Source organism: Catharus ustulatus, assembly GCF_009819885.2.
Source record: "Catharus ustulatus isolate bCatUst1 chromosome Z unlocalized genomic scaffold, bCatUst1.pri.v2 scaffold_26_arrow_ctg1, whole genome shotgun sequence".
Taxonomy (NCBI): Eukaryota; Metazoa; Chordata; class Aves; order Passeriformes; family Turdidae; genus Catharus; species Catharus ustulatus.
In genome coordinates, this window is record NW_024879445.1 from 1,955,325 (window position 1) to 1,982,637 (window position 27,313).

The window sequence follows — 27,313 nt, forward strand, 5'->3', positions numbered from 1 at the left end:
GCTTGTCTCCTGTTCCACTGCCTGGAACAATGCTGGGAGCTGTGGCAGCAGCTACACCACCAGTGACAGGTAAAAAATATAAAGGTTAACCTTCCCTCAGCTGCTCAGTTAGGAGTGCTCTCATCAGACTGTCTATTAGTTTCATAATTCTTTTCCAAAACTGTTTTACTACTGAAAGACAGCCATGCAGTCCCCTCCTCATCCATCTTGTAATCTTTGTTAGTTATCTTAAAAATTAAACTCTTAGTTTTTTGGTGGGTTTTTTTGGGGTTTTTTTTGGTTTTTTTGTTTTGTTTTTTTACTCCATTGAAGCATAAAACCAGAACTTCCCAAAGGAAAGTGTTTAGAAAGTGCTGTTCATTATTTTTGACTTACTGCTTAAAATGTAACCCACAGCACCTTCCCCACCATAAACCATCCCACAGACAGCTGATCCCACCAAGCACCCACCTGAATTTAAATACAGGTTAGAAATGTGTTGACACAGCCAGAGATTAAATGCACATAACTGCATTTGGTCTTTAAAGTAACAAATAAAAAGATAGAGCAGTTATCATACAACATTCTGCAAAATCGTTTCCCTGATGTTAAATTTACCTGTGTTGGAATATTCAATGCTCAAGCTTCTGTAGCCTCATAATTTGATTCTCTTTTGATGTTTAAATGCTAATTTATATATTTTTTTATATATACATTTATAGTTTTGACAAATCCTGCACCTCCAAATGTGGCATCACTGAGGTGGGTGAAACCATGGGATGAAATAGGACAGGTGGTAAAGGTGTGTAAATGCAAACCTCTGTTTTAAGGGGATGAAACACCCACAAAAAAAAACTAAATCAGGATGCTGGCAGCACAGCTCAGGCTGCTGCTGTCTCAAGACAGCAGAGATATCTTTATATGAATTATTTCTCAAGGCAGGTAGGCTATATTGAATATTTCTGCAGTGTGACTGAGCTTTTAAGTTAACATGAGTCTGGTACTGGTGTTACTTTTAATTGGAAAAATGTTTAAAAGATTCTGCCCTTTTTTGTCTTGGAAGTGACACACTTATATTATAAAATCAATATGCACCTCAGGATACCCGTATCAACTGGCTAAATCCTACAATTTTGGCATGGCAGACAGCAGTGCAAAGGTGTGGATTACAGCTATTGAGCAAAACCTCCCCATGAATTCGAAAAGAAACACAGACACCATTAGTGACAACATTACCACCCCTGGGTAATTCTGATTTAATTTTTATTCTGGCAGGGTGACCAGCGCATGACTGCAATAGAACATCCAACCTAATGTGCTGCTTCAGATCAGTGGGTTTGAGCATTTGAACATGCTTCAGATGCATCCTGCAAAAAAACAAGTCACCACTTCACCCCCTGTGATGCAGCTAATCAGGAGCAGCTCATTAGGTCGTGCAGCAAACTTCATGTTGAGTGCGCATAAAAACTCAGTAAAAATAAAAATGCAAATGCACTGATGGTCTCAATGTGAAAGGTTAAATATTTTTACAAGTATCTTGGCGTTTGTTGAAATATTTGAAGTTGTCTTTCAGGGTGCAAAATCTTTAAAAAAAAAAAAAAACAACAAAATTAAACCAAAACCAAAACAAATGAGGCTCTTGGGCTCTTGGTACAATCAAATTTTAAATCTCAATTTTTTCACCCTGCTAACATTTACAATGGACAGAGCCAATTATGGTCTGTGCCTTGGTTACTCACTCATCAACGTGCCAAAACCACGTTTGGATGTTGCAGTAAATTAAGCTTTTTGTACATATCTTGCTATCAGCATCTTGTCTGCTCTCCAATTATGTATTTAAACCAGGATGAAAACTATTGCAATTTGTATAAACCAAAGCAGCTGCCAGTACTTTTAAAATCTGATTGACTGCTAGTAACTCTCCAAAATTCTTCTATTTTCTGTCCATCTACACAGTAAATTTCAATTTCTTCATGAAGTTTAAGCTCCTGTGTGCAATTTTACTGCATAGCAGAAAGAATATTGTGAGGATCACTTGACACCAACAGACATAATGGTAATTTAAAGGGTTAGAGATACGAATAATGAAACAATTATTAATAATAATTAATAGCAATAATATAAAATGTGTCACTCTCCTGGCTGCCTAATTGCCATGTAGGTGATCCATTCCTTGGAGAAGGTGTGCCAGCCATAAAATGGGAAATACTGCAGAGTGCTTGAGATGAAAAATGCAGGAATCAAAGGAGGAATGCATGCACACAGAGGATTTATAAGATATGAGGAAGCTCCCTGGCAGGCACCAGGTACTTATCACCCTCCTTGTCCACCTGCCAGTGCCTGAGGGAACTTTTCAGCTCAGTGATACAGATGAAACCTGCAGATCTGCTGAAAGAAAATCCCAAGTGCTTCATGTCATCCGTCCACACAGTCAGGCTGCCCTCACTGCCAGCCCCCAATATTTTTTTTCTTATTATTTTATTTTTTAATTTTTTGCAAAAATTTGCTTTTTTTTTTTTTTTTCTTCCATTTGTAGAATTGAAATTGTTTTGGAGGGATGTATTTAAGATTATTAGCCCAATAGTACTGGAAAAAAAAAACAACAAACAAATGAAAAAAAAGCCCCAAAAAACCTGTCAGAGAGTTTTACTAAAATTGATTCAACTAAAATTGATTCAATTAAAATTGATTCAACTAAAAATAATGATGACTTTGGTTAAACCATGGTAAACCAGAACAACAGTTACAGGACATGATTCTGCAGAAATACACCTGAAAGCTCTATAAACCTAGAGTAGCATCCATAAATCAGTCTTTTTGACTTTATTCCTGAATAAATGGAGTTATGCAAGCTTGGTGGGGGAAAGTATTTTGATTGCCAGGTTACACATGTGAACAGAAATACACAAAATATATAAAAAAATAAATACTACTACTAATAATAAAAATAGTAATTAAAAAAAAACCCAACAAAAAACAAGCAAGCAAACAAAAAACCAACCCAAAAACCCCCAAAACCAAACAAAAATCCACCCCACATTCAAAAGGCAAAACATATCCATGCATATATACATATATATACACACATGCACACACAGAAACATTTTTAAATTAATTTTCAGATAAGGGAATTCCTTGAGCTTCGTCTGTTCTGTCCATTTAGTAATTTCCAGTGGGTTTCTTCCTGTAATTACTGAATGCATCATGTTCTGTTCTCTCCTTGGACACAAATCTCCTTCTCACAGCCACAAAATCAAATTGTTTCTCAGATTGTCTCTGGTCTGTCCTACTCTGTGCAAAACCAACCTCTAAAACCAGTTTATACCCTCTAGTTCCTGTTGTGCAGAAAGCATAAAATTTCTAAATTCTTACAGTCTGCTGGTATGGACTACACCACTAGACTGAGCTCTTAGTGTGAATATATTGATTTAATTTGCATAAACCTGCCACCTGCTGCTCTCCTGTGACACCATTTAATTCTTATATTGTGACAAATGCTTTGTACTGCGTACCAAACCCACTTTTTCTGAATTTTTTTGTTCATGGTACCTACAGAAAACGAAGAAGATTTGACTCAAATTGGAAAAAAAAACCCCATATCTGAACATACACTAGCTAAGTACTTTTTAGAGCCATGGCATTGAGTTTATTTTTGTGCTCATTCCTTTAATCTGTGAAATAATGCAATGACACAAGGCAAAGTGACAGATGATCAAATTGTCCAGAAAGTTCCTCACAGAGTCCCTATTTCAGTTTTAAAGACCACATTGCCTAAATGGCATAAAGTGCCACCCTAAAATGAGATTTACATGTCTCTGGAAAACTGAGGAGCAGATTAAATTTGAATAATTAATTTTAATGTTTTCATTTATTTTCTTCTGCATTAAAGTTTAACTTGCTTATATCTTTTATATGCAAGAAATAAAACCTAATTTCCAGGGTTCAGTTCTCATTTCAACCAAAATGAAAAGGAAAGGAAAGTGTGGGAGGACTGCAATGCAAATTGATTAGGCACAATTTCCACCTTCTGAGTGAGATATCGTAATAGATGACAGATTTTTTATTATTATTATTATTTAAATCACAGAGCTAATGCCACTGAACATGACAGCACTTATTTACAATTGCTCCACTTACCCCAGAATGCCATTATTCCACTTGAAATTTAACTTTTCAGAGGGTCAGAAAATTACAGTGCTGTGGTCCTTCACTACCCATCCTCTCCTGCTCTAACAGAATGTGTCATTATTCTTTCATTGAAACTAAAAGCAGATAACTTTTAATGGCGTTTTTCTAGTGGAGTGCAATGCAATCAGAAAATTAAAACGACTGTAATGGAAAAAAAAAAAAAAAGGTGGATCTGAAAAGATAGAAAAAAAATCTCAGAAATACAAAATTCTCAAAAGATCCTTCCTTCAATCTCTGGTATTTTGTCTATGGTGTATCTTTGAAATGGAAAATTGCATCAGAATTATTTTAAAAAAATATAAAAATCATGATGCTCACATTTTCAGGGTCATATTCCCTTAGCAACACAAAACCTCAACTGAGGCTGAGCCTGTGATTTTCTCCAGATTTTTTTCCCCAGACTTTTTCCTGATTTTTTCCCTTTTCCCTGTTTTTTTTCCTCAGAAATCCCTGGAATCTGGCTGGGTTTTGGGACCAGTTTTGGTGGTTTTAGTGCAGATTTTAGGACCTTTTTTGGTCATTTTTATTGTGATTTATGGAGGGGTTTTAGCCATTTCAAGTCAGATTTCCCCCCATATTTTTTTCCCAGCCTTTTTCCAAGTTTGTACCCGCAGGAATCCCTGGAACCTTGCTGGGTTTGAGGCCTTTCATTTTAGTGTTTTAGTGCAGATTTTGGGTATTTCAGTGCAGATTTTAGGGCCATTTTAGAGTGACTTTTTGGGGTATTTTTTGCCATTTAAACTCAGATTTTCCCTAGATTTTGTTCCTAGTGCTTCCCAACTTTTTCCTGTTTTCCCCACCCCAGGAATCTCTGGAATCTCACTCATTTTGGGGACTACAGTAAATTCATGAATACAAGCCACACTGAGTATAAGCTGCATCGCTGGGTGTTGGCAAACATTTTGTTCTTTGTCCGTAAATAAGCCGCACCCGAGTATAAGCCGCTCTGTTGTTTGCAGTGAGGACCCGCGTGCAACAAAGTTGCCAAATAGTAACAGAACCGCAACAGGGCGGGGTTTACTGGCTCAGTTCAGGCTGTGCAGGCTTGGGGCTGCCAACAGGGTTGGGTGGCCCAGCTCGGCGCTGCCACTCGGCGGGGATGCTCGGGGCCGGCCGCCGCCACCGCTGGGCTCGGTCACCCCGGCCCGGCGCTGCCCCGCGGCGGCAGGGGGGGCACAGAGCCCGCCAGCACCTGTGGCGGTGATGGGAGCTGGGGATGTAGCCTACCTGCCCCTGCGGCAGCAGCACGCGGGGACGGGAGCCCCCCGAGCCGCGGGGCCAAGCAGGAGAGAGCTGCCCGCTTTCCCCCGAGCCGCGGGGCCAGCAGGAGAGAGCTGCCCCTGCCTCCTCCAAGCCGCGGGGCAAGCAGGAGGGAGCTGCCCCACCTTCCCCACCCCCTGTGCTGCCTGCACGGAGCAGCTCCACCCGCCGCTCAAAAGAGTATCAATTTGTAACAACCGCGTAAATGCCGGGTTTTACTGGCAGGAGCTCGACTTTGCAGTTTGCACTTGTTTGGTTTGCACTCCCGGGGTTGAAAATGTCAGAAAATTATTCACATATTGGCCGCTCCTGAGTATTAGCTGCATTTCCGGAATGAGAGCAAAATTTTGGTTAAAATGGTGCGGCTTGTATTCGTGAAATTACTGTATTTTAATTTTTTTTTTAGTGCAAATTTTAGGACTTTTTTGGCCATTAGGGGCCTTAAAGATCCCCTAATTCCCTCTGGCAGTGGGATGCCATTCCCTGTATCCTGTGATTCTGCACAAAAGTGGAAAATTGAGCTCACAGTTCCTTTTTATCTCGTGTTCTAGTAGCAGTGTTTGAGGCAGCACTGCCAAAGTATAAACAGGACAAACTGGGAGCATCTCAAAGTCAAAGAAAAATAAATTCAGATGAAGGAACATGCAGGCAGGGCATGTTCCAATATTTATAAATAACATATCAAGCCTTTGAATTTCTGATGTTGTCAAAGGGAGGTCATTAACCATCTGCAGTGAGGTCTTGAAGGGATATTCTGATGGTTTTCTTCTTAATAATTCTTAGCTGAAAATAGTTTTGGTGTGTTGCAGCTCTCATTAACTCTTTATAAAGATAACCCATTAAGATGGATCTAAATATTTTTACTTCTGTCATTGGAAAAAAACCAGATCTGTGTCTTCTTTACAGAGGTGTTTCCTTTTCACTGGCTATATATAGAATTAATTTCTAATTGTGAAAATACTTTTCTGCTTAATTATACAACAAAGAAAGGATGGCTTGAAATAGGATTAATATATCTTGTGGTTAATTAAACATGAAGCTTCTAAGGAGATCACTCCAACAACAAAAGCAATTAAGGCTTGGTTATGTATAGTACATAATTAAGTAGGAAGTTCTTGTAATCCCAAGGACTAACTTTCAAAGCTTGTATTTCTTTAAAATATGAAATTCTCTGGCTTATTTTATAACATTAAATAACATAATTCCATTCTGGAAAAAAAAGTGTCTCTATATCTTTATGCCTGTTGAGTGAGTAGATGTGCAGAAACACAAGCCAAAAAAAAAAAAAAACAATAGAAGTGAGGAAATTCTGATGAAATTCTGTTGTGATACTTTATATTACAAGTCTCAAGGTGCTCTTGAACAAGACCCAGATAATTGGGGAAATGTTTAGCAGCAGTATTTCTGTGTCTTCAGTGATTTCCCTTTTAAAGTCTCTTCTCTGCTGAGATTTTCATTTCTGTCATGTTTTCTGACAGGGAAACTGCTCTTGCTTTACTTGAGGAGAAAGCAGGAGGAATGTTATTAAGCAGAGTGCAAAGAGGGTCTTGCACAGTACATTGTTGTGGAGACACACCTGGCTTCACATGGAAATCAAAAACAACAACAACAACAAAAAAAAGAGCCAAATACAGTAATTTCACGATTATAAGCCGCATCTGATTATAAGCCGCACATTACAATACAGAGTGTGATAAAAGGTGCCTGTTCTATCACCATCTGTTGAGGGTGGGGGCAGTGATCCTGATCTCTGTGGGAGATATTCTGCTAATGGACCATCCATTGAAACCAGGCAGGGCATTGTTCTTTATCTTTTCACACCCCATCCTTCCTCCAGCCAGTCATTTTCTGCTCATGGCCATTGAGTCCCACTGTGGCACTGATAAAATTACTGCATCCCATTGGGAGTTGCTCCAGCCAGGGGGAAGAGCCCAACATTTCTTACCAAGATAAAAACAGAGGTTTTGGGACACTAAGGGAGCCCTTTCTGCACTGGACTCCAGAGGAAAACCGGATTTCTCCACATCCCCACTGGAGCTCCGGAGGGAAACTGCACCTTGTACAGGAGCACTGCTCCAGCTGAGCCACATCTGTCACTGCAGGAGGATGCAGCCACCATGGAATGGGACTGCTGCCAACACCCTGCCTGACGGGTGTCAGGCTGTACGCTGACTGTGTCAGGGTTTGGGGTTTGTTCTTTGTAGTGCTGTATTTCTATTTTAATTTCCCTAGAAAAGAACTGTTATTCCTAATTCCCATATCTTTGCCTGAGAACCCTTGATTTCAAAATTCTAATAATTTGGAGGGAGGGGTTTACATTCTCCATTTCAAAGAGAAGCTCCTGCCTTTCTTAGCAGACACCTGTCCTCCAAACTAAAACAGCAACTTTTTGTTCTTTGTCCATATTTAAGCCGCACCTGATTATAAGCTGCACTTTGGGTTTGGACCAAAACTTTAGTCAAAATGGTGTGGCTTATAATAGTGAAATTACTGTATTCTTCTTGGATCAACACTGAGTAGGGTGTTACTAGGGGAAACTACATGGAAGTAACGAACAGGTAAATATTCAGAAAACGACAGGGAAATGCTCATATCTGCTTTATGCGATGCTTTAACGTGCTGAGATGTGACTATTTCATTTTCTGGTAGGTAAATGTCAGCCTGGTTTGAAGCACATTTTCCCCTCCTCTGAAGAAGGATTCAAGATGTTTTTCCACCTTCAAATTTAGATTAATTTGAATGTTTGTGTCTCAGTTTCATTATTTACTTATCTAAAAAGATACTATCTCTGCTCCCCATTTGACAAGATAGGAATCAATCTGTTTCTGTGTCCTTTATGAAGGAAATGGAATACAAAAACGAATAGCAGGTTTTGAACAAAAATGTTCTGAAGCCAACTAGAATCTCACAATAAAGCTTCACTGTGTTTTCAGTGGCATGAAAAGAATGCAAAATTGAAGCTTATTCAGACAAGAATATATTTCCTTGACCCTTGTATATTTTACTCATGAGATACTGGCAGATACGTGAAGAAAATATTAAGCATCTTGCTTAGTCAAAAAATAATATTTGGGAAAAGATGTGCAGGGCCAATAAAAAATATTGCATCTCAGTTAGCAGAGCATCAAGTTCTTGGAAAATAGAGCTAGGTATGGATCCATTCCATTATTTCACCCTCATTGTGCTCAGGATTTTTCCACATCTGTGTTTACATCAGGTACTTTTTGCTGCTTAGAGATAGTTGACCTTGACAAGGTCACTTTGGTTCTCTCTGTCATTTTCAGATGAAACAACTGTGACCAGCTCTGCTAGAGTCAAAAACCAATTCAGGGGTAGCAACAAAAACAGCAAACACTTTTATTAGGAAAAAGTGGATGCAGTTTTGAAGCACCACCATGGAAGCAGAGGGCACGAATAAGAAACACGTCTGGATCCTTTCTTTCTGTGTTCTTAGCCAAACAATTGTGTTGCTATTTTTTTTTAAGGGAAGGTGAGGGAAATATACCTCTGCTTCAGAAATTGAGACACAACATCATTTCAAGACAGTGGAAATGATAGCTTGGTAAAACAGGCAGGAATTTAGAACAATAAAAAACTAACATCCTTCCATTAAAATTTAATGTATTGTGTTTTCAGAAGGTGCAGCTATTAAGTAACACCAACATTCCCACTGGAAAAAAACCACAGTGACAAAAAAAACCACAGGCTCAGATCCCACGTACATCAAAATTCACAACAACCAGGCGGTTTTTGCTTACACTCCCAGATTTTCTGAGGCAAGATCAAAACCTGTTATTGTAATAGGAAATGGGTCATTACTCAATTTAACTCTCATCTGCAGGGGAGGGATGCTCACAGAAAAGCTGAGAGCCAGCGAGGGAGCTGGCAGAACTCTCTTTGGAGCTGTACAGGATTCCACTGCTTAGGAAAAGTTCCCAAGTTATTTCTGTTAGTGCTGATGAATTTGTTATGTGTCAAAGAAAGGCTCTGGAGTGCTGAATTAACCCCTCAGATTTCACAGAAGGCTTAACTGGGAGAGAGTGGGGAATATAATTCAGGGAAAAGAGCAGAATTCGTGAAACACAGCAATTTTTTTTTTTATTATAAACTCTTATCCTCAGCTAAATTACAGCTCAGGCAGAGTCTTTGTTCCTGTTCATGGTTTAATGGTTTGGGGATACAGTGGTGGTGTTGGTCTTGTTGATCTTAAAAATCTCTTCCAACCCTGACGATTCTATGAAGGCGACATGACAAAAAATTTTATCACAGAATAAATGCCTGATTCCCATTTTCTGGACAACTTCAAGCAGAGAGCTCCCACACTCTGTCTGTCCTTCTAACAATCCCTCTGTATTTTGCCAGAGTAAAATCAATGATTCTACAGACTTTGCTACCTAAGTGATAGAATACAGCCTGAATAAAGCATTTGAAAGGGAAAATAAACCAAGATTTTATGCTGCCTTATTTAATTTCTGGGCTTAAATTCAATTACTACTATAAACATTTCCATAAAATGAATTGCAGAGGAATGCTTTGCAAAGTCAAAAGCAATTTAGGAGGGGCAATGCTGAAATGCACAATTTAGTAACATTATTAATGTGAATAATGCATTTAATTAGAAATGATTTAGGGAGAAAAACTGAGTTAGACTGAGACCCTTGGAATGGCCATCAAATAATGCTGGAAGACAACTCTGAGTAGGAAATTAAGGCAGAGCTCCTATTACCATTTCTGTAAGATGTGTGTTCTGCTAAAAAAAGATTGGCAACATAAAATGATTAAAAAAAAAAAAAAAAAAAAAAAGGAAAAAATTTTAAAAAAAGAAAAAAAAGAAAAAAAAAAAGGAAAAAAAAGGAAAACAGCTTTTTGTTCATCTTGTCACCTTGAGTTGCACACTGTCCTAAAAGCAAATAGTGACCATCTAGTTGCAAAATCTGTGGTTTATGGGTAATTGAAGAAGTGAATAAAGTGACCTGTTTAACATTCTAGCCTAGCAATGCAAAGTCAGTAAACTCAACAGTGTGCAAATTAGAAGTGGGCATCACTCTTTATCTGCTTTTGTCTTTGACTAAATCACTCAGAGTTCTTTGCCCATTATTCCCTTTTCATACTACTAGCTGCTTTTTTGCAGGAAAATTTATCTGTAGCAAGTGTTCTGGCAAAGAGTGGGAAAGATCTGTGTTAATAATTTATTCCCAACCTGCCCTGGGATACTGCTGCATCCTGTGAGCTGCCAGGCTGAACAAAATATCACACTGTGAAGCCACTCAGGGTAGGCACAAGAGCAAGGAGGTGCCAAAACTCAGTGTCCAAATTGAGTCCTTCAAGTAGAAGTGACAGCTGCCAGAAAAAAAAGATGGTTTTGCATTGGGAAGATAAAATGGTCAGCACTTGGGGTGGCTGTAAATATATTTTTTTATCCCAATAGGAAGCACAAAAAGAGGCCAGTCTCTGCACAATTCTCATTTTGCTGTCTGAAATCCCAGAACTTTGGAATTTTGAGGAATTCTAGTGAGAAACCAGTGCCAGTTTTGCATCTGGAGAAGCAGAGACCACTTTTGTTGCTGTTCTTGTGAAGAACATTGATTTCTTTTGTGGCCTAGTGGTGACAGCAATGGTTTATTAAAGCAGCAGAGAAATACAGGTGTCTTCAGTTTATAATGTGATATACTTCAGCTCACAGCTCCTGCAGAACACTCTGTGTCTCCAAGCCCACTTAAAATTTAGCAATCCAACCCCTCCAGAAGTCACGCAATTTCCTCATTGTGTTAATTATCAGATTGGTCTTAAACAAATTTTGGTTTTGTTTCCAATTTTGTGTCTTTCAAGCCCTTACTTAATTAAGATGTAATTAAGCATTTTCTATTTTTCTGTTATTTTGGGTTTTTTTTTTTTGGTGTGTGCTTTTTTTGTTGTTGTGGGTTCTATTGTTTGTGTGTTTTTGTTTTTTACTTGGTGTGGGTGTTAAAACATTTAAACTGGAGGCCACACATAAATCTCTTATTTGGCCACTTTAACCGCTACTGGTGTAAATATATCTGTTTGGTTAATGACACAAATTTTCAAAAGTCAATTAAACTATCCACATAGCTTTCCCTTTTTGAATTGTTGAGCAGATCTCCAGATGAGTTGTTGAATTGCCAGGGTATAGTGATTTTTTTTCTAGAAAGATTCTTCAGAATTCATTGCAAATGAACACATTCTTACATCCAAAAAAGGGGGAAAAGAGTAAAAAAAATTCCTTATTTTTTAGTGACAGATGAATGCCAGCATTGAAACAAATTCAGCTAACCAATACTAGATGAAAAATAATGTTCTCTTCCCATATTAAAAGAGAGTCACCTCATGAACTTTCCTGGTTCAAAAACTTTTATAATTTAATTTATTTTGTCCATCTTTCTCTGTGGCTGGCAGAGTAAAGACACATTTCCACTTCTGGAAACTAAAAAAAGAGTAGAAGCTGGGTTTGGCTTAGCATTTAAACAACAACTCTTTGATTTGATCACTTGGAAGCTTAACCACTGTAAATAAATGCTAGAAAATGAATATAAGTAGATATTATGATGGCATGATGGAAATGCGTTTTGTATTTGTGTAATGAAAAGTGGATAATTATTTGGAATGCAATTTCGCCTTTGTTTTCAAACAAGAGGCAGTTTGATGTGAAAAAGATGGTTATGCATTAAAGTGAAAGAATAATTTGATTGCAGCTCTGAGACAATCCAATGGCTTTGATAAAGAATCTCAGTATTATTGTCTAATACTGGAGATTAGTTTGGCAGGAAAATACCCAGCCCAAATCTATTACACCACTGGCAACCACCACATCTTTAAAACATGTAGGTATAACAGTTGCTCTGCCAATCTTCCAACAATCTGTTTGTCACCAAATGCTTTCTCTCTAATATGCTTAGTTGGTGCCACAATCAGCAGGAGAAACATTGCAATTTGACATTCCCTTCAAAAAAAAGCCAAAAAAAACCAAACCCAGCACATCATCAGTTTCAAGACAAAATACTGAAAATACCCTGGTGTGGTTGCAAAGTTAGGACAGCACACTAAACAATTTATGCAGAGGGGATGGTTGAGAGGGAGGAGACCCCAAATGAAGTGACACACTGGAATTTCACTAACTTTAAGAAAAGGGAGTTTAAGCTGCTGCCCTGATTTCACAATTTATGAAGTTAGCAGAAGAATTCACAGTTTAGCAGAAAATTAGTAGTAGAGCATGGATTTTGAGGAAAATGTTAATTCTTTTGAGCTAAGAAAATGAGATCTCTAATGGTGAAAAATCTATTTTCAAGGTTTTCAATCAGCTGAAACATAAGTTGCACTTCTTTCCAAAAAATCTTTACAGCCTTAGTGCCTCATTTTGGGCATAAGGTAGGGAGTTCTCCATCATATCCTTTAATGCCAAATAGCTGAAGGAATGGGAAGTGGGGTGAGAAAATGGAAGAGTAATCCTGGATTGTGTCCAGAAGGAGCCTGAGCACCCCAAAAACTTGTAGCATCCTCTTCAAGAGAATGAGGAAGCATGTGGGAATTCAGCCCCAAGTTAATGACAGAGATAGAAATGTACAATTTTAGTACAGTAATTTCACGATTATAAGCCGCACCTGATTATAAGCCGCACATTACAATACAGAGTGTGATAAAAGGTGTCTGTTCTATCACCATCTGTTGAGGGTGGGGGCAGTGATCCTGATCTCCATGGGAGATGTTCTGCTAATGGGCCATCCATTGAAACCAGGCAGGGCATTGTTCTTTATCTTTTCACAGCCCATCCTTCCTCCAGCCAGTCATTTTCTGCTCATGGCCATTGAGTCCCACTGTGGGACTGATAAAATTACTGCATCCCACTGGGAGTTGCTCCAGCCAGGGGGAAGAGCCCAACATTTCTTACCAAGCTAAAAACAGAGGTTTTGGGACACTAAGGGAACCCTTTCTCCACTGGACTCCAGAGGAAAACCGGATTTCTCCACATCCCCACTGGAGCTCCGGAGGGAAACTGCACCTTGTACAGGAGCACTGCTCCAACTGAGCCACATCTGTCACTGCAGGAGGATGCAGCCACCATGGAATGGGACTGCTGCCAACACCCTGCCTGACGGGTGTCAGGTTGTACTCTGACTGTGTCAGGGTTTGGGGTTTGTTTCTTTGTAGTGCTGTATTTCTATTTTAATTTCCCCAGTAAAGAACTGTTATTACTAATTCCCATATCTTTGCCTGAGAGCCCCTTGATTTCAAAATTCTAATAATTTGGAGGGAGGGGCAAGGTTTACATTCTCCATTTCAAAGAGAAGTTCCTACCTTTCTCAGCAGACACCTGTCCTCCAAATTAAAACAGCAATTTTTCATTCTTTGTCCATATATAAGCTGCACCTGATTATAAGCCGCACTTTGGGTTTGGATCAAAATTTTAGTCAAAATGGTGCGGCTTATAATTGTGAAATTACTGTAATCTCATGTGTTTGACGTTCTCTCCATGTCAAGAAAACACATTTTTTTCATAGTCAGTGGTGGTGTTTGGTGTAAATAAATGTTATTTGTGGAATCTGCAGCTTACAGAGTCTAAGTCACAGCAGATTTTCATCAGCTGCAGCATGATTAAGGTGAGTGTTTTGTCCCCAGAAATGCACATTCTATGCCTGGAGACAGAAAATACTTCCTACACCTAAATTATGGATGCAGCAACCCAAAACACTTCAAAACAAAGACCTTAGTTGCTAATGTCTGCATTTTACAATGCATAGAAGATTCAGAGTTATCCTTTCTGAGAGAAAATTGAGTAAAACAGCCCCAGCTCCCGACAGAGGAGAATTCCTCTGCAGAGTTCATCCAAAAGTGCAAGCAGCATTTGATGCATGGCTCAAACATCACCTCTCAGCAGCCATTATCACAGCAGGTGCTCTGAGATGGATGTCAGCACAGCAGCTTTTAAACTGTTGAAAGCCATGGTGTTTGGGCAAGGATATCCCAAAAACAGCATTTAGTCAGATCAGGCCTGTTCAAGCCATCCACATGCCCCAAGAATAATCCTAAAAGGCAGACAGCAGGCTTTCCCCCCCATTTTTTCAGGTTTTCTAGTGAAAATTAGAAAATATGAAGCAAGAAACGCATGGGGAGAACATCCAAAAGGCTTGGAAAGTTGACATAGTAAATATGATATTGGTAAGCCAGCAAAATCCAGAAATCTGGGGTAAATGTCTGGCTTTAATCCCATTTCAGGGCACTATGGAATCACTCTGGGCCACAATTCCACAATTTTTTGTAGGGCATCCGTTGGCTTTCACATTCTTTTCCTCACAAATGTGTTTTGACTAAACTCAGTGGAAGCAGCAGCATGATGATAAACCTTTCAGTCAATGTGTTGTAAGGCTTCAATATAATACCCTGCTTTTTAAGGAAAGGAAAAACCACAAAAAGCCCACAGAGAGCTACCAGCAGGGAGAACAAAAATGAACAGATGAATTCAAGTGATAGACATGTCTCTGTTACAGAATTGTTGCCTACATTTGAAGCATATGAGACTCTCTTAAGTCATGGACTGAATTCACAATAACCAGCCTGCAGCAGAAGCTAATGACCACCTTAACCACTAAAAAAAACTTGGATTTAATGTCTTTTGGATTTTAGTTTGGGTTTTTTTGGTTTTTTGTTTATTTTTATTTTTATTTTTATTTTTATTTTTTTTTTTTGGGGTATTATTTTTATTTTTATTTTTGGGGTTTTTTATTTCTTCCCAAACATGAAATGTTCAGATCCTTTCCTGAGGAAATATCATAATGTATAATGATTTTCAGGGAAGGATAGATTGTTAATATTCCCATGAAATTGTTGTATTCAATAATAGCCATATGACAAACTAACTAAAATATGAGTATTTCTTCACAACTTTCTTTTTGACCAGACAGTAAAAATTATTCCTTACAGTTCAAGGACATGCAGAGACTGTGCAGTTGGTCAGGTTAAATTTGCAGGTTCAGGTAAATTCAAATATAGAAAGACTCACAGCAGCATGAAAAATTTGAAAATACAAGAATTAACTATGCAGCCCCTTGCCATCTGTAGTTAATTAAAAATACACTGACATCCACAGGAGCAAGAACACACAACAGGAAATTTCTGTGGAGCCTCTGCACACCCTTGTTTTGACTAATGAGGCTAAAATATGATGCAGCTACCTCTCTTTCCTGTGGAGAAATATTTTCATCTGCTTTTCCACCATAAAACACAGCAATGAAATGTTCATCCTCTCCAGAAATTACTAACTGCTCTAAAAAAAATTCCAGCAGATTCCAGGGTCTCTAGCCATTCCAAAGTTAAATAAATAGGGCATTTTCTCCTTCCTTTTACAGAAAGTGTGTAAACTTGGGAGGAAAAGAAAAAAAACAGTAATCATATTCTTAACTTGCTTAGCAACTGTAGGCAAAAAAACCTAATATGTCATAATTTATATGTGAAGGGATTGCAGGGGGTTAGTAGCCACGTCTGGTGCTATTGAGGCTTCCCACTGAGAACTGCACTGCAAAGTGGCAGCTGACTGAAAACACTGCTATTTTCAACAGTTCAAAAAATGTAAATGTGTCAGTGGCTGGTCAAACAACCTTCCACACAGGTAATTAATTGAAATCTCTCACATTAGCGAGCTGTATGAATCACTCCTGGGCTGAAAACAATGCCTGTGCACAGGTTTGCAATGAATTCAGGTGCTGCATCAGCCCTGCTGGCTTCAGAGCCCTGTCAGGAGGAAATTTTGGGCAGCCTCAATTAGACAAAGATAATTTCTACGCGTGGGATTCGCTAAGCTGCACAGAGCTGAAAGTAAATATGCTTTACCAGGGAGCCCTGGAAGGGTGGAATGGAGGAAAATAAACTCATCTCTCTCAGCAAATGAGGGAAATTCAGTGAAACAGGCCTGCAACTACCATTTTTGTTCATTAACAAAGGAAAGCTGGGGCCGGTGGAGGCATCCCTGAGGAGATTTTCCTGCAGCTGTGATAACAAAAAACGTGAGGATGTGTTGGGCTTTCAGAGCTTGAGGCAGAGCTGGGATGGTTGCACTTGGAAAGAGAAGAATTTGAATTTAAAACTGAATGTCTTAGGTTGCAATGCAGGATGTGACCAAAAGTTTGTATTCTGCCACCATTTATTAAACCAGGTGGGGCAGTGATCCTGATCCCTGTGGGATATCTCCTGTTAATGGCACAGCTGTTAAACCAGCTGGGGCAGTGTTCTTTATCTCTCCACAGCCCATCCTGCCTCCAGGAGATCTCTCCTGTTCATGGCCACTGAGTCCCAGGGCATGGCTGATAAAATTCCATCATCCCATGGGGAGATGCTCCAGCCAGGGGAGGAGCCAAGCATTTCCTACCCTGATCAAATCTGAGATTTGGAACATCACAGCAGCCTTTCCCACTGGATCCCAGAGGAAAACCAGCTTGGATTCTGACTCTGGCAGGGGTTGGGGCTTGTTCTTTGTAGTGCTGTATTTCTATTTTAATTTTCCTAGTAAAGAACTGTTATTCCTAATTCCCATATCTTTGCCTGAATGCACCTTAATTTCAAAATTATGATAATTTGGTGGGGGGGCAAGGTTTACATTCTCCATTTCAAAAAGAGGCTCCTGCCTTAGCAGACACCTTTCAAACCAGGACACAGAGAACACAATGAATACAAACACCTGGTAAAATCCACGTGAGAATTTACCTGCAGCCACTGTGACTGGTCATTGTGGCCAGAGGTCCAGGCATTAACTTTGCCTTGCTTGTCCAGCCGGGCTTTCCTGGGCTCCCAGGAGAACATGTCCATGTTGAGGGTACGGAAAACGCTGGAGGCAGTGATCTGGAAGTCCTGGATGTGTCCTGATTTCATCCCCAGGGGCTCAGAGCAACCTGGAACAGCAGGGCAAGATCAGTGGCACTACCTGCTTATCTCTGCCAGGGGTTTGGGTTTTTCTGTCATGGCAGAGAAAACCTGCAGTGCTTGAAGAAAGAGATGTAATCAAGACTATTGTGGAAGGAGCTCGAAAACAAATAAATGAAAAATAGTCAATTTAAGGCACTTTGTTTCAAAAATTGGTAGGGTGAGTCGAAATCAAGATAGAGAATTCAACATATTTTATCCTGGCGTAAATTTGTGAGGCGAAACAAAATGAAAAGATGCCTCTTGTCTGTGCTTATCTTATTTTTATTTTGCTTTCCTGCATAAAAATATTGTTTCCCCTGTTCAGGTTGATTTTCCTCATGCTTTTATGCCACCTCACATCAACCATGTGTTTGCTTACTGAAGAAACATTATTTTTTCTTAAAACCACTGCTGAAGTAAAATATTAAAAAGCACTGAGCTCTCATACACTTTTGAATAACTTAATGTCTAGGTAAAAATCCAGAAAGCCCAAATTCTTCTGAAGGAGGGGGAGGCCACAGAAAAACCATTGTGAAGGAGGAAGAATGGTAGGAGGATATCATTTAGGAGAAATCAATAAGTAATGGCTTATTTGTTTGTGGGCATCCCACACCATTGAGTTATTTTGACTGTAGAAAAGACAGATCTTGGGCTTCTCCCTTCTCTGTTCTGCACGAAAAAAAAGATTAAAAAAAATTGATAAGTGGCTCTGTGTTCCTCTGCCTTGCTGCTGTGTGCTGGGAATGTGGGAGGAACATTTGGATGCAGAGGAGAGAACGAAGAAGGCTGAGGCAGAACTGAAACAACAGGGCTGGGAACCAAAAAAAGGCAGATGAGCAGTGTGGTTTTTAAGATTTAAACCAAAAAAATCAGAAAAAGAAAATGGCTGGGAGAGAAGGGTGGTAGGAGAACAGGAAAGATGGATGCTTGACAGACCAGGTAAAGTGAAAGATGGAAAAGATGGAGATGGGAACATAGAAAAAAAAATAATCTGTTTTCTCATTTCCTCCTTGTCCCAGCAGTCAAAAACCTGCATATGTGCAGTTATACTGTTAACAGCATGATCTTTAATGCAGTGTGTCCTGAATTTAAAATTTGAATATTGACATGCTTCATATTAAATTAAAAAAAAAACAAACAACAACAACAACAACAACAAACCCAAACAAAAACCCCTACCCCCCAAAAAATAATTAAAAACCAAGAGAAAACAGAGTCAACTTTGGGAAAAATCCAACAAAACAGTCTTTCATAACTGGTTCTCAGCACACAAATGGCACAGCCCTGTCTGCAGGAGGGACTCGTTCAAAACCACAACAAAACAGTTTTCCTGGGAGTGGGAGGGAGCAACTGGCAGAAGAAACAAGAGAGACTAATCTGCTGCTTTGGAGAAGGACTTTGCTTATTATTAAACCCTGAAGTATCACTCCAGGATCACAAGGACTGTCAGCAGGAACGTTTCGTCCCAGGAATCCAAAGGAGACTCCTTACACAAAACCATGGCTTGTCAAAGCTGTGATTCAGTGCTGGCCCAATCCATCAAAACCAGTTCTATCTTTTCTGAGCATTATTATTGATTTATGAAACCACAGCTGTGCCTGCCTGTGTGCCTGTGCATGCGTGCATGGATTAATGGGATTTTACACTCACTGCCTCCTCTGTGCCCCCAAAGGGGGTGGGAAGGCTGTTGTGAAAGGTAGGCAGAGAAAGTGAGAAGAGCAGTGAGAATCTGGAGAGGCAAACGTGATGCACACAGGTGTCAGGGTCTGTTGGGGCTGTGCCACAGAGAGCAGCCCCTGACACAAGAGGTTGTGGCTGTTTGGGTGACCCACAGCACAAAGGACCAAACCAGGGCTTTGTGTCACCCCTCACAGGTGTGTGTTTGCACATATATCTGCCTGGAACATCTCCTCTGCTGTACCTTTAACTTTGCTCTTCTGTGTCGCTGCGAAAGGATTCAATTTCCATTTTTATTTTTTTAAGATCTGTTGAAGTCAGAGGCAGCTGATGCAGGCACCCAGTGGAGCATCTCAGGCTGGAATGTTTGAGATGCTTTGGATACCTGTAATAAATTATCCCTGATACCTCTGTATGTTTAAATCTAACTAGGCATAATTTTGCAGGTCTTATTTGGCCTAGCTTGATGAAACAGGAGCAGGGAAATAAAAGGAAAGAGTGGGGATTAGCACCTGAAAATTGGAATGATCAACACAAAGGTTCTTCAGAGGGCAGCACAGCATCTTTTTTCATTCTGCATCCCATACCATGCCCCTCATCTTTCTTCTTTCAGGAAACCCTCAAAGGAAATATTCAATATCCAAAGGCAAGCCCACAAATGGATCTGTGTGCAACAGCCTGCTTGAGTCTTGTCTTGGGCAGAGATTTGTCTAGTGTTGGCAAAAGCAACATATGTCAATTATTTAAGGGCAAAGGTGATTTTGTTTGGATTCATGCTGTGATTTTTTTTTTTGTTCCTAAAAAATGAGAGATCAAAAAAAAATTTCATTGTGTTTTTGAATCATGCAATGGTTCAGATTGAGAGGGACCTTAAAGATCACCTGCTGCTAAAACCAACAGCTTGGTGCTGCAATTAATAACAGCTTATTGAATAAAGGCATCCTAATAGCTGTGATCTGCTTCTCCCCTCACATCAATACCCTGGGGAGGGAGAGGGAGGGCAGGACACAGGGATGTGCAAAACACAAGGAAAGGCAGGAACACAGGGCTGTGAAAATTAATGCCTAATTTATTGATGGTTGGGTCCACTGGCATTGATCCTGGTTTTCAGTAAGATGTGGATCCTCTGTAAGTAAGGCTGTTTATGAGGCTAAACCAGATTGCATTGAATGTTTTGCTGGAGTTTGTCCTAAGAAGGAATTAGCTTTTGTGATGATCTGGTGCTGCAAGTCTCCCTCTGCCTATCACTCACTCTCTTCTCTCTCACCAGAGCATGGTACAGAGGGCAGACCCCTCAAAGTGCTTTTTCACCCAAGGCAGACCACCTGGAATTCAGAATTACTCCGTGCAATTACACCTTTCTTTCAGTAAGTTTGAAATTGCTCTGCTGAGCCCTGGCTGTCCACAGTTCTAAGAAATGATGACCTTGACACTGGTAGGAGACCACTGAAATTTATTCACTTCACTAGCTTTCACAGTTCTTTGAGCAAAACAATTCCTAGTCATTCTGGCAAGGACTCACCCTAAATTGTGGTTCCAGAAGTGGAAGACAAAAAAAAAAATCTAATAGAACAAAGCAGCTAGACAGGATTTTCTATTTACTCTCAAACCTATCTATATTGGAAAAGGGCTACACTGAGATTAATGCATTAACTTTTCATTTCTGAACCTGTTTTTGAGTGAGAATTGTTTAACTCCAGCTGTTTTGATGTATCACTCCTGCACTGGGTGACTATTGTTTGTGGAGTAAACAGGGAGCCACATAAAAATCACTCCTAAATGAATCTGTGGAGTGCTCCAGCCAGGGAAAGGTTTATCTCTTGGAAAAGGATAAAAAATTTACATGCTTTTTGAATTTGTAAGGGAACACAGTTCTTGTAGAAGGTGCCTGGAGGTCAGGCTTTACATTTCAGAGCTTTGATAAAAGTCTGAGGTCCATTTACTTTTTGCTACAAGATGCTATCCCTGCTTCTGCTATACCCAGAAAACAAATTGAAATCCTGATTAAAGCAAATTTTATCTTATTGTTCTGGTCCTGGGCAGCAGGGGAAGCAGTCTCACCCCTCTGAGGATGTCACACAGCACAGGGGCGGTGTCATCTCACAGCCAGGAAGAATTTCCCAAATTTCCCAAATTTCCCTAGCAGTGCACAGTCAGCTCTGGGGCTCAGGATGACTTTCAGACTTTTAGGCTGCTCAGGCTAAAAATCCATCAATTCATGTTAAAGCTGCTAAATGACCTTTTCTAGGTTGACCAACTGGAGATTAACACACACAGAAAAATAAAAAAAAAATTATGAAGTGTTAGTGGGTTTGTACCACACAGCCCTACTACTCTTCCAAGTGACCACATTCACTTGGCTGAGTGTTGCTGATTTTATAACTTAGATAAAAAAAGAATGAAAGCTCTGGGTGCAGAAGATGAGATTAGAGACGAGCTTACCCCTGATAAACCATAGTTGTTTTAATTACCAAAGAAGAGGAACAGCCTGGCATCTATAGGGCTGCAGCTGTGACTGATAAAGATAAATGTGATAAAAGGGGTGGGTTGGATGGTCAGGAGGATCCTTGAGGAAAAGGACCTGGAGAAAGAGGACCTCGAGGAGGTAGAAAGATGGAAAAATCCAGAGAGACACAAAGAAGAATAAAACAAAGAAAGAGAGTTGCTGCAGCAAAATATCTGCTATGAGGTCAGTCTAGGTCTGATGGAGTCAGAGCCTGTGTTGGATCCCAGAAATCTGGGATTTTTTGATCTTTCTGCGCTTTCTGACCCCCAGGAGAACACTGCTTTTGGCCTGAGGTCTTGGAGAAGCTTCCAAATTTGAGTGATGGAGTTAAAATCATGGGTGTGTAGTTTAATAGAAGTATGTGATTTCACATGGTGAAGGGTTTGGAATTTGGGGTTTTTAGAATACAGTAATAGGTGTGGGACCAGATGGAGGTTTTTGGGGTTTGTCTCTTTCTGTCTTCTTTTTTCTTCTTCATGATTTCAGGCAGTAGTTTTTGGTTGGACAGTCAGTGCTGCACTGTGGGTCGCAAGATTTTGGTTATTGGGTCAAAAGTATAAATAATACAGGTGTTAATTCTTTATTGGACTTTTTAACTTGAAAAGACCTTGTAACCAGCTGGACTCAGCTCCACTTTGCTCACTTTTAGCTGGTAGCTGGAAGTGCTGCAGAACTCTCTGTGCTTTAGATAAGATTTAATAAACAACCAAGAACAACTGAGAAATTAATGTCCTTCGTGTTTTTAATCCTGACTCTGAGTGAAGACAGAAGAAAATGAAGACAGGGCACTAATTAATGGCAGATAACTCTTTTACAAGCCTGGGTCAGAGCAAAACCAACCCTTGCAGCCAGAGCCCAGCAGGAAACAGCGGTCAGCCTTGCTGTAGTCAGAGTCAGGATGGCTAAACTGTAAAGATGGATAAACCAGGACCTTTTCCATGCTGTTGGATGAGAGTCTGACTCTTGGCTCATTCCTGCACCCTATAAAGAATCTGCTGCAGCAGGGAGCACCCGGATAAACCAGGCTAGCGTGGGGCATGGAGTGGCTGGGTGGGGAGGAGGGCAGGGGGCTCTGGGGGTCCCCACCTGTGAGCTCACAGCCCAGCAGCTCCATCCTGAGGGTGCAGTGCCTCCTGCACACCTGGGGGTACAGCCGACGTACTGGGCCTTGATGGGCGGCGTGAAGGAGTTGGCGTACGGGTGTTGTTGTCCACGTTGCCGCGGAACACCTGCGGGGAAGCAAGGTTTGTACAATTAAAAAAATTAAAAAAAAAAATAATCAGGAGGATCCCTGGAGTGTCTGAAAAGCACTGTTCTGTCTGTGAGGGGTTTCACCCAAATTGCAGCTGTTTGCATCGCCCAGCACAAGTTTTCTCAGCGGAATGCCCTACCACGGTGTCGCATCGTGATGGGTTTGCCACCTGCGCTGAGCCAAGGTCTCTGTCCTGTCACTCTCAGAAAGTTGCTCCTAGTGCAACTAGATTATGCCTTTATTCCTTGATTAATGTATAAAATAGTCCCAGTTAAATTTTTTCTTTTTTTTCTTTTTTTTTTTTTTTCTTTTTTTACCCCTCTGGTTCAAGAACCTGATCCAGCTCCCACTGAAGTGCGCTCCCACTGATCACAGGGGGGATGAATTAAACCCACCAGAACTTTTCCATTCACCCCTCACTCTAAACAGACATCCCTGTTCTGTTTCCCCCCCTTCTTCACACAACATTTTAATTTCCTGATAGAGAAACTACATCTAATGCCCCACAATGCTTGAATTCTATGCAAATTTACACAGCAAAGATTTTTTTTGGTTTTTTTTTCCTGCTCTGTGTGCACAGCTCCATCAAATAAGTGGTAACCATAAACTGTAAACACACACCCCAATGGATGATACTGTTTGTGCAGCACAGAGATTAGCACTGATGAATGGGCTCTGTGTTTCCAAGGGTTAACACTGATCTGCCAATGCAATAAAAACTGAATTGAAAGCAGAGCAGTGAGTAATTACTGGTGAACTAATTAATATGAAAATCAGTTAAGTGTAATAAACAGGATTATTCTAGCTTGGGAAATAGTATTTATGCAATCATCAGTTAAAGTGTAAGAAATTCTTAGCAGAGAGAAAATGCAAATTTGTTGATTTTTTTTTTTTTTTTCCCAGAGAAAATAATAACAGTGAACCTATATCATACTACCAGGCAATTAGTTTTAGATACAGAGACATCCCATCTTCTGAAGACAGCTAAACCATCAGATACATGCAGATACAGAACTTACCATGTCTTCCTTTGTGCCTTTTACTTTGTACATTGTCCATGACTTCCCATCATTGCTGTAGGCAATTTTATAAGATTTTACATATTCTGGACTCCCAATCCTCTTGGCACCTTGGGTTATAACTCCAGTGACTCGCATCTTCTTCTGGAGGTTTATCTGAAATAACAGCATGCTGTTAATCTGAGGGACACAATCCTTTATTTCTTTAATTTTTTTTTTTCTTAAATGAGAGGAAAAACCACAGCTGTAGCATTTAAATGACTGCCTTTATACTTGCATTGATTTTTTAGATCTTCTTTGAATTTCATGTGCAAATGTATAAAACAAATAAAGAAAAAATTGAACCAAAAGCTTGGACTATACTTATTTCCTGCATGTGTGCACCCATATATACATATATTATTGATATATAGAATATTGCTGGGATATTACTTAATTTTGACATATAGGTTATTCCTACAAATTTCCTGCCTGAAAGGGGAATGAAACAGGGTAATAATTTACCAAAACCTTCATCTTCTATTCTAGTAGAAGCAAATTTGCAATACCATACCAAAGGTCTAAAGTTAGCATCAAACTTCTATGTGAAACTAAAACTGGATGGAAGTTCTGACAGCAAGATGTTTCTGTGTGCACAATAGGAAATCTCTGGTTTATTTGTCCAAACTATAGAATTTTTCATTTTTCTGGGATTTGCTTTTCTTTTTGCTTGTTTTTTTTGTTTTTAATGGAATGAGTCTATCTGTCTCCCCACTATTTTTTGGAATACTTGGCTTTTGTTGTGGTTTTACCATAGTTGTCCCTGTAAGAAATTATTAAACTCTTGCAGACCTTTGGATTAACAATGTGTGTTTTAGAGGTTTAGACCCATTGAGAGAGGAGAAACCTCCTATAAAAACACCAGAATTTTTACAGGAAGTATTTTTACACCTATACCAGGAAAGCTCAAGGAATATTTGAAATTCCAGTGAGGAGACAGGAATTCAGGTAGGTATAAATTAGAAGAGATGCATGACTTTTTTCAACCTTGGAAAACTTCTTTTCCCCAATTCCTGGTCCCCCAGAGGGGAAAACAAAATAAAATGAAGATGTTGTATTTGTAAAAGGACAGCTCCAGAGACTACTGTTAGTCCCATAAGTACATTAAAAATGTAGCTAACATGGAATAGTACCCAGTTAAAGATTTATGTAAATCTCTTATGAGAAGTTCATTCCCTGTGTGGAACTTCAGAATATTAATTAACAGGCAAGTAAACCAGTTTTCCATGTATTTACAAAATTGCTGATAATGAAGTGAATACCATCTGAAAAAACAAATTGGAAAGCACAGGGAAACCAGATATTATTATTTGCTGACTGGTAGCATCTTCATCTTTCACTTCATGGGAATTTTTTCTTTTTTTTTTTTTTGTTTTAAATGAGAATTTATTGAGATTTTAATCACCATGGCTTTAAACACTGGATGCCCTTTTCCCATTTGCAGAACCTTTTCTTTCAGGAGATTTCTTGATCAGTACCCATCCTTTGAGTCACAAACTGAGCTTTATTTTTAAGCAATATTGAACTTGATAGAACACAAGAAATAAAACCAGCCTGCCTTGTTTTCCAAGCTCTACACATCCTGTCAAGGTTTGCAGAAAAATCCCAGTGAAGTGGGAAAAAATAAATGCTTTCAAATGCCCATGGCTTGCTTATCTAGAAATCCCCTCTGGACTAATGTCATGCTTTTCAGTGATTATGGATACAGCAGGAATTAATTTTCCCTTTGTATCTTTGGGTTCTTTTATGTGTTTTAAACTTTACAAGTTCGACATCAGCAAAAATTGAAAATGTTACAACTTTAGCAATGGCAGTAATGAAGCAGGTGCCAAAATCTTTCTTATTAAATATACTTCAGTAGGAAGCTGTGAAGAAACATGAGCTGTGTCCCTTAGTGCTAAAAGCTTTTCCAAACATGTTTTTCTGTGGCAAAACAGGGAAAAATATCTTAGGAAACTCTGCTTTGTGGATTCTGGACAGAAAAATACACATTTTAATTAATGGGTTTTATAACAAAGAGGTGAAAGTCACCAGGATAGGAACAAAAGAATAACACATCTTTTTTAAAAAGGTAACAAATTTGCTTATTAAGGCTCCCTTATCATTAGCTAGATAAACTGGGAAAAAGCAAGGATGAAAGAAGATCAGTAGTGTTTTGAGGGATTTACCTCAGTAATTTAAGAAATATGGCATGGTAAAGGCTTTGTAAGAAAAAGAGAGAGGCATAGGCATTTGAGGAATCAACTTGCAGAGAGAAAGAGACAGAAAGCAAAAAGAGAAATAGGGAAACAGAGAATAGAGGAAAGAAAGAAAGAGAAAGAAAGAAAGAAGAAAGAAAGAAAGAAAGAAAGAAAGAAAGAAAAGAAAGAAAGAAAGAAAGAAAAAGAAGAAAGAAAGAAAAAGAAAGAAAGAAAGAAAGGAAAAAAGAGAGAGAAATAGAGAAAGAAATAGAGAAGAAAGGAAGAAAGGAAGGAAGAAAGGAAGAAAGGAAGAAAGAAAAAGAAAAAGGAAAGAGAAAAAGAGAAAAATAAAGGAAATAGAGAAAGAGGAGAAATAAGAAAGAGGAAGGAAGGAAGGAAGGAAGGAAGGAAGGAAGGAAGGAAGAAAGGAAGGAAGGAAGAAAAGAGAAAAAGAGGAAATAGAAATAGAAATAGAGAAAGAAAGAGGAGAAATAGAGAAATAGAGAAAATAGAGAAAGAGAGAAAGAAGAAAGAAAAGAAGAAAGAAAGAAAGAAAAAAGAAAAAAAAAAAAAAAAGAAAGAAAGAAAGAACAAAGAAAGAAAGAAAAGAAAAAGAGAAAGAAAGAACAAAGAAAGAAAGAAAGAAAGAAAGAGAAAAGAAAGAAAAAGAATGAAACCAGACCATTTTTACTATTTTAACATTTACCATTTAAATTTATTTTAAGAGCAATGGATTGAATTGACCTCTGCTCAAGGGCCTGCATTCAGCACCAGCTCAGAGGGGTCTCCTGCATCCAGTAACTTCCATGAGAGTTGGCTCACCCAGGATATTCCAGGGATTTGGCTGTGATCCCAGAACCCTAAAACAGCACGAGGACCTTTGGGAAACTCAGGTAAGGCTCTGTTTGACACCTGCAGGCTGAGGAATCTGCTCTGCTGGCTTTGCATGCAGTGAGGAGGATTTCTGGGGCTGGGTGAGTGGTGAGCACTGAGCTGCTCAGGTAAATCCTTGTGTAAAATGAAGCCAATGCTGGGACACCAATGGATTTAAATCCACAAGGGGTGGATGGTGCAAAGTGCTGGGGTTGGAGAAAGCACCAGGAGAGCACAGGCATGGAGCCAGCTCAGTTTATGTGAGTTCAGGGACTGTGACAAGAATCACCATCTCGTGTCCTCTGCTGGGCATCCACGCAGCCAAAACAAATCCAAAAAAATCACTGGAGGCAGACACCCTCTAGGGCAGGGAGCTGGGGAATAAAACCAACTCCTTCAGTTTAAGAAGCCCCTGAAATTCCTTCTAATCTTG

The 27,313-nt window shown here is 39.5% G+C and overlaps 1 protein-coding gene across 1 annotated transcript in view; it reads right to left on the bottom strand.

Annotated features, from left to right (window-relative positions):
• EDIL3 (EGF like repeats and discoidin domains 3) overlaps nucleotides 1-27,313 on the bottom strand; it is a 234,899-nt gene that overhangs the window by 30,387 nt on the left and 177,199 nt on the right. Inside the window, 5 exon segments of the mRNA XM_033086417.2 lie at nucleotides 17,137-17,321; nucleotides 22,604-22,675; nucleotides 22,678-22,719; nucleotides 22,722-22,746; nucleotides 23,789-23,944. Of these exon segments, the coding sequence (XP_032942308.1) occupies nucleotides 17,137-17,321; nucleotides 22,604-22,675; nucleotides 22,678-22,719; nucleotides 22,722-22,746; nucleotides 23,789-23,944 (480 nt within the window).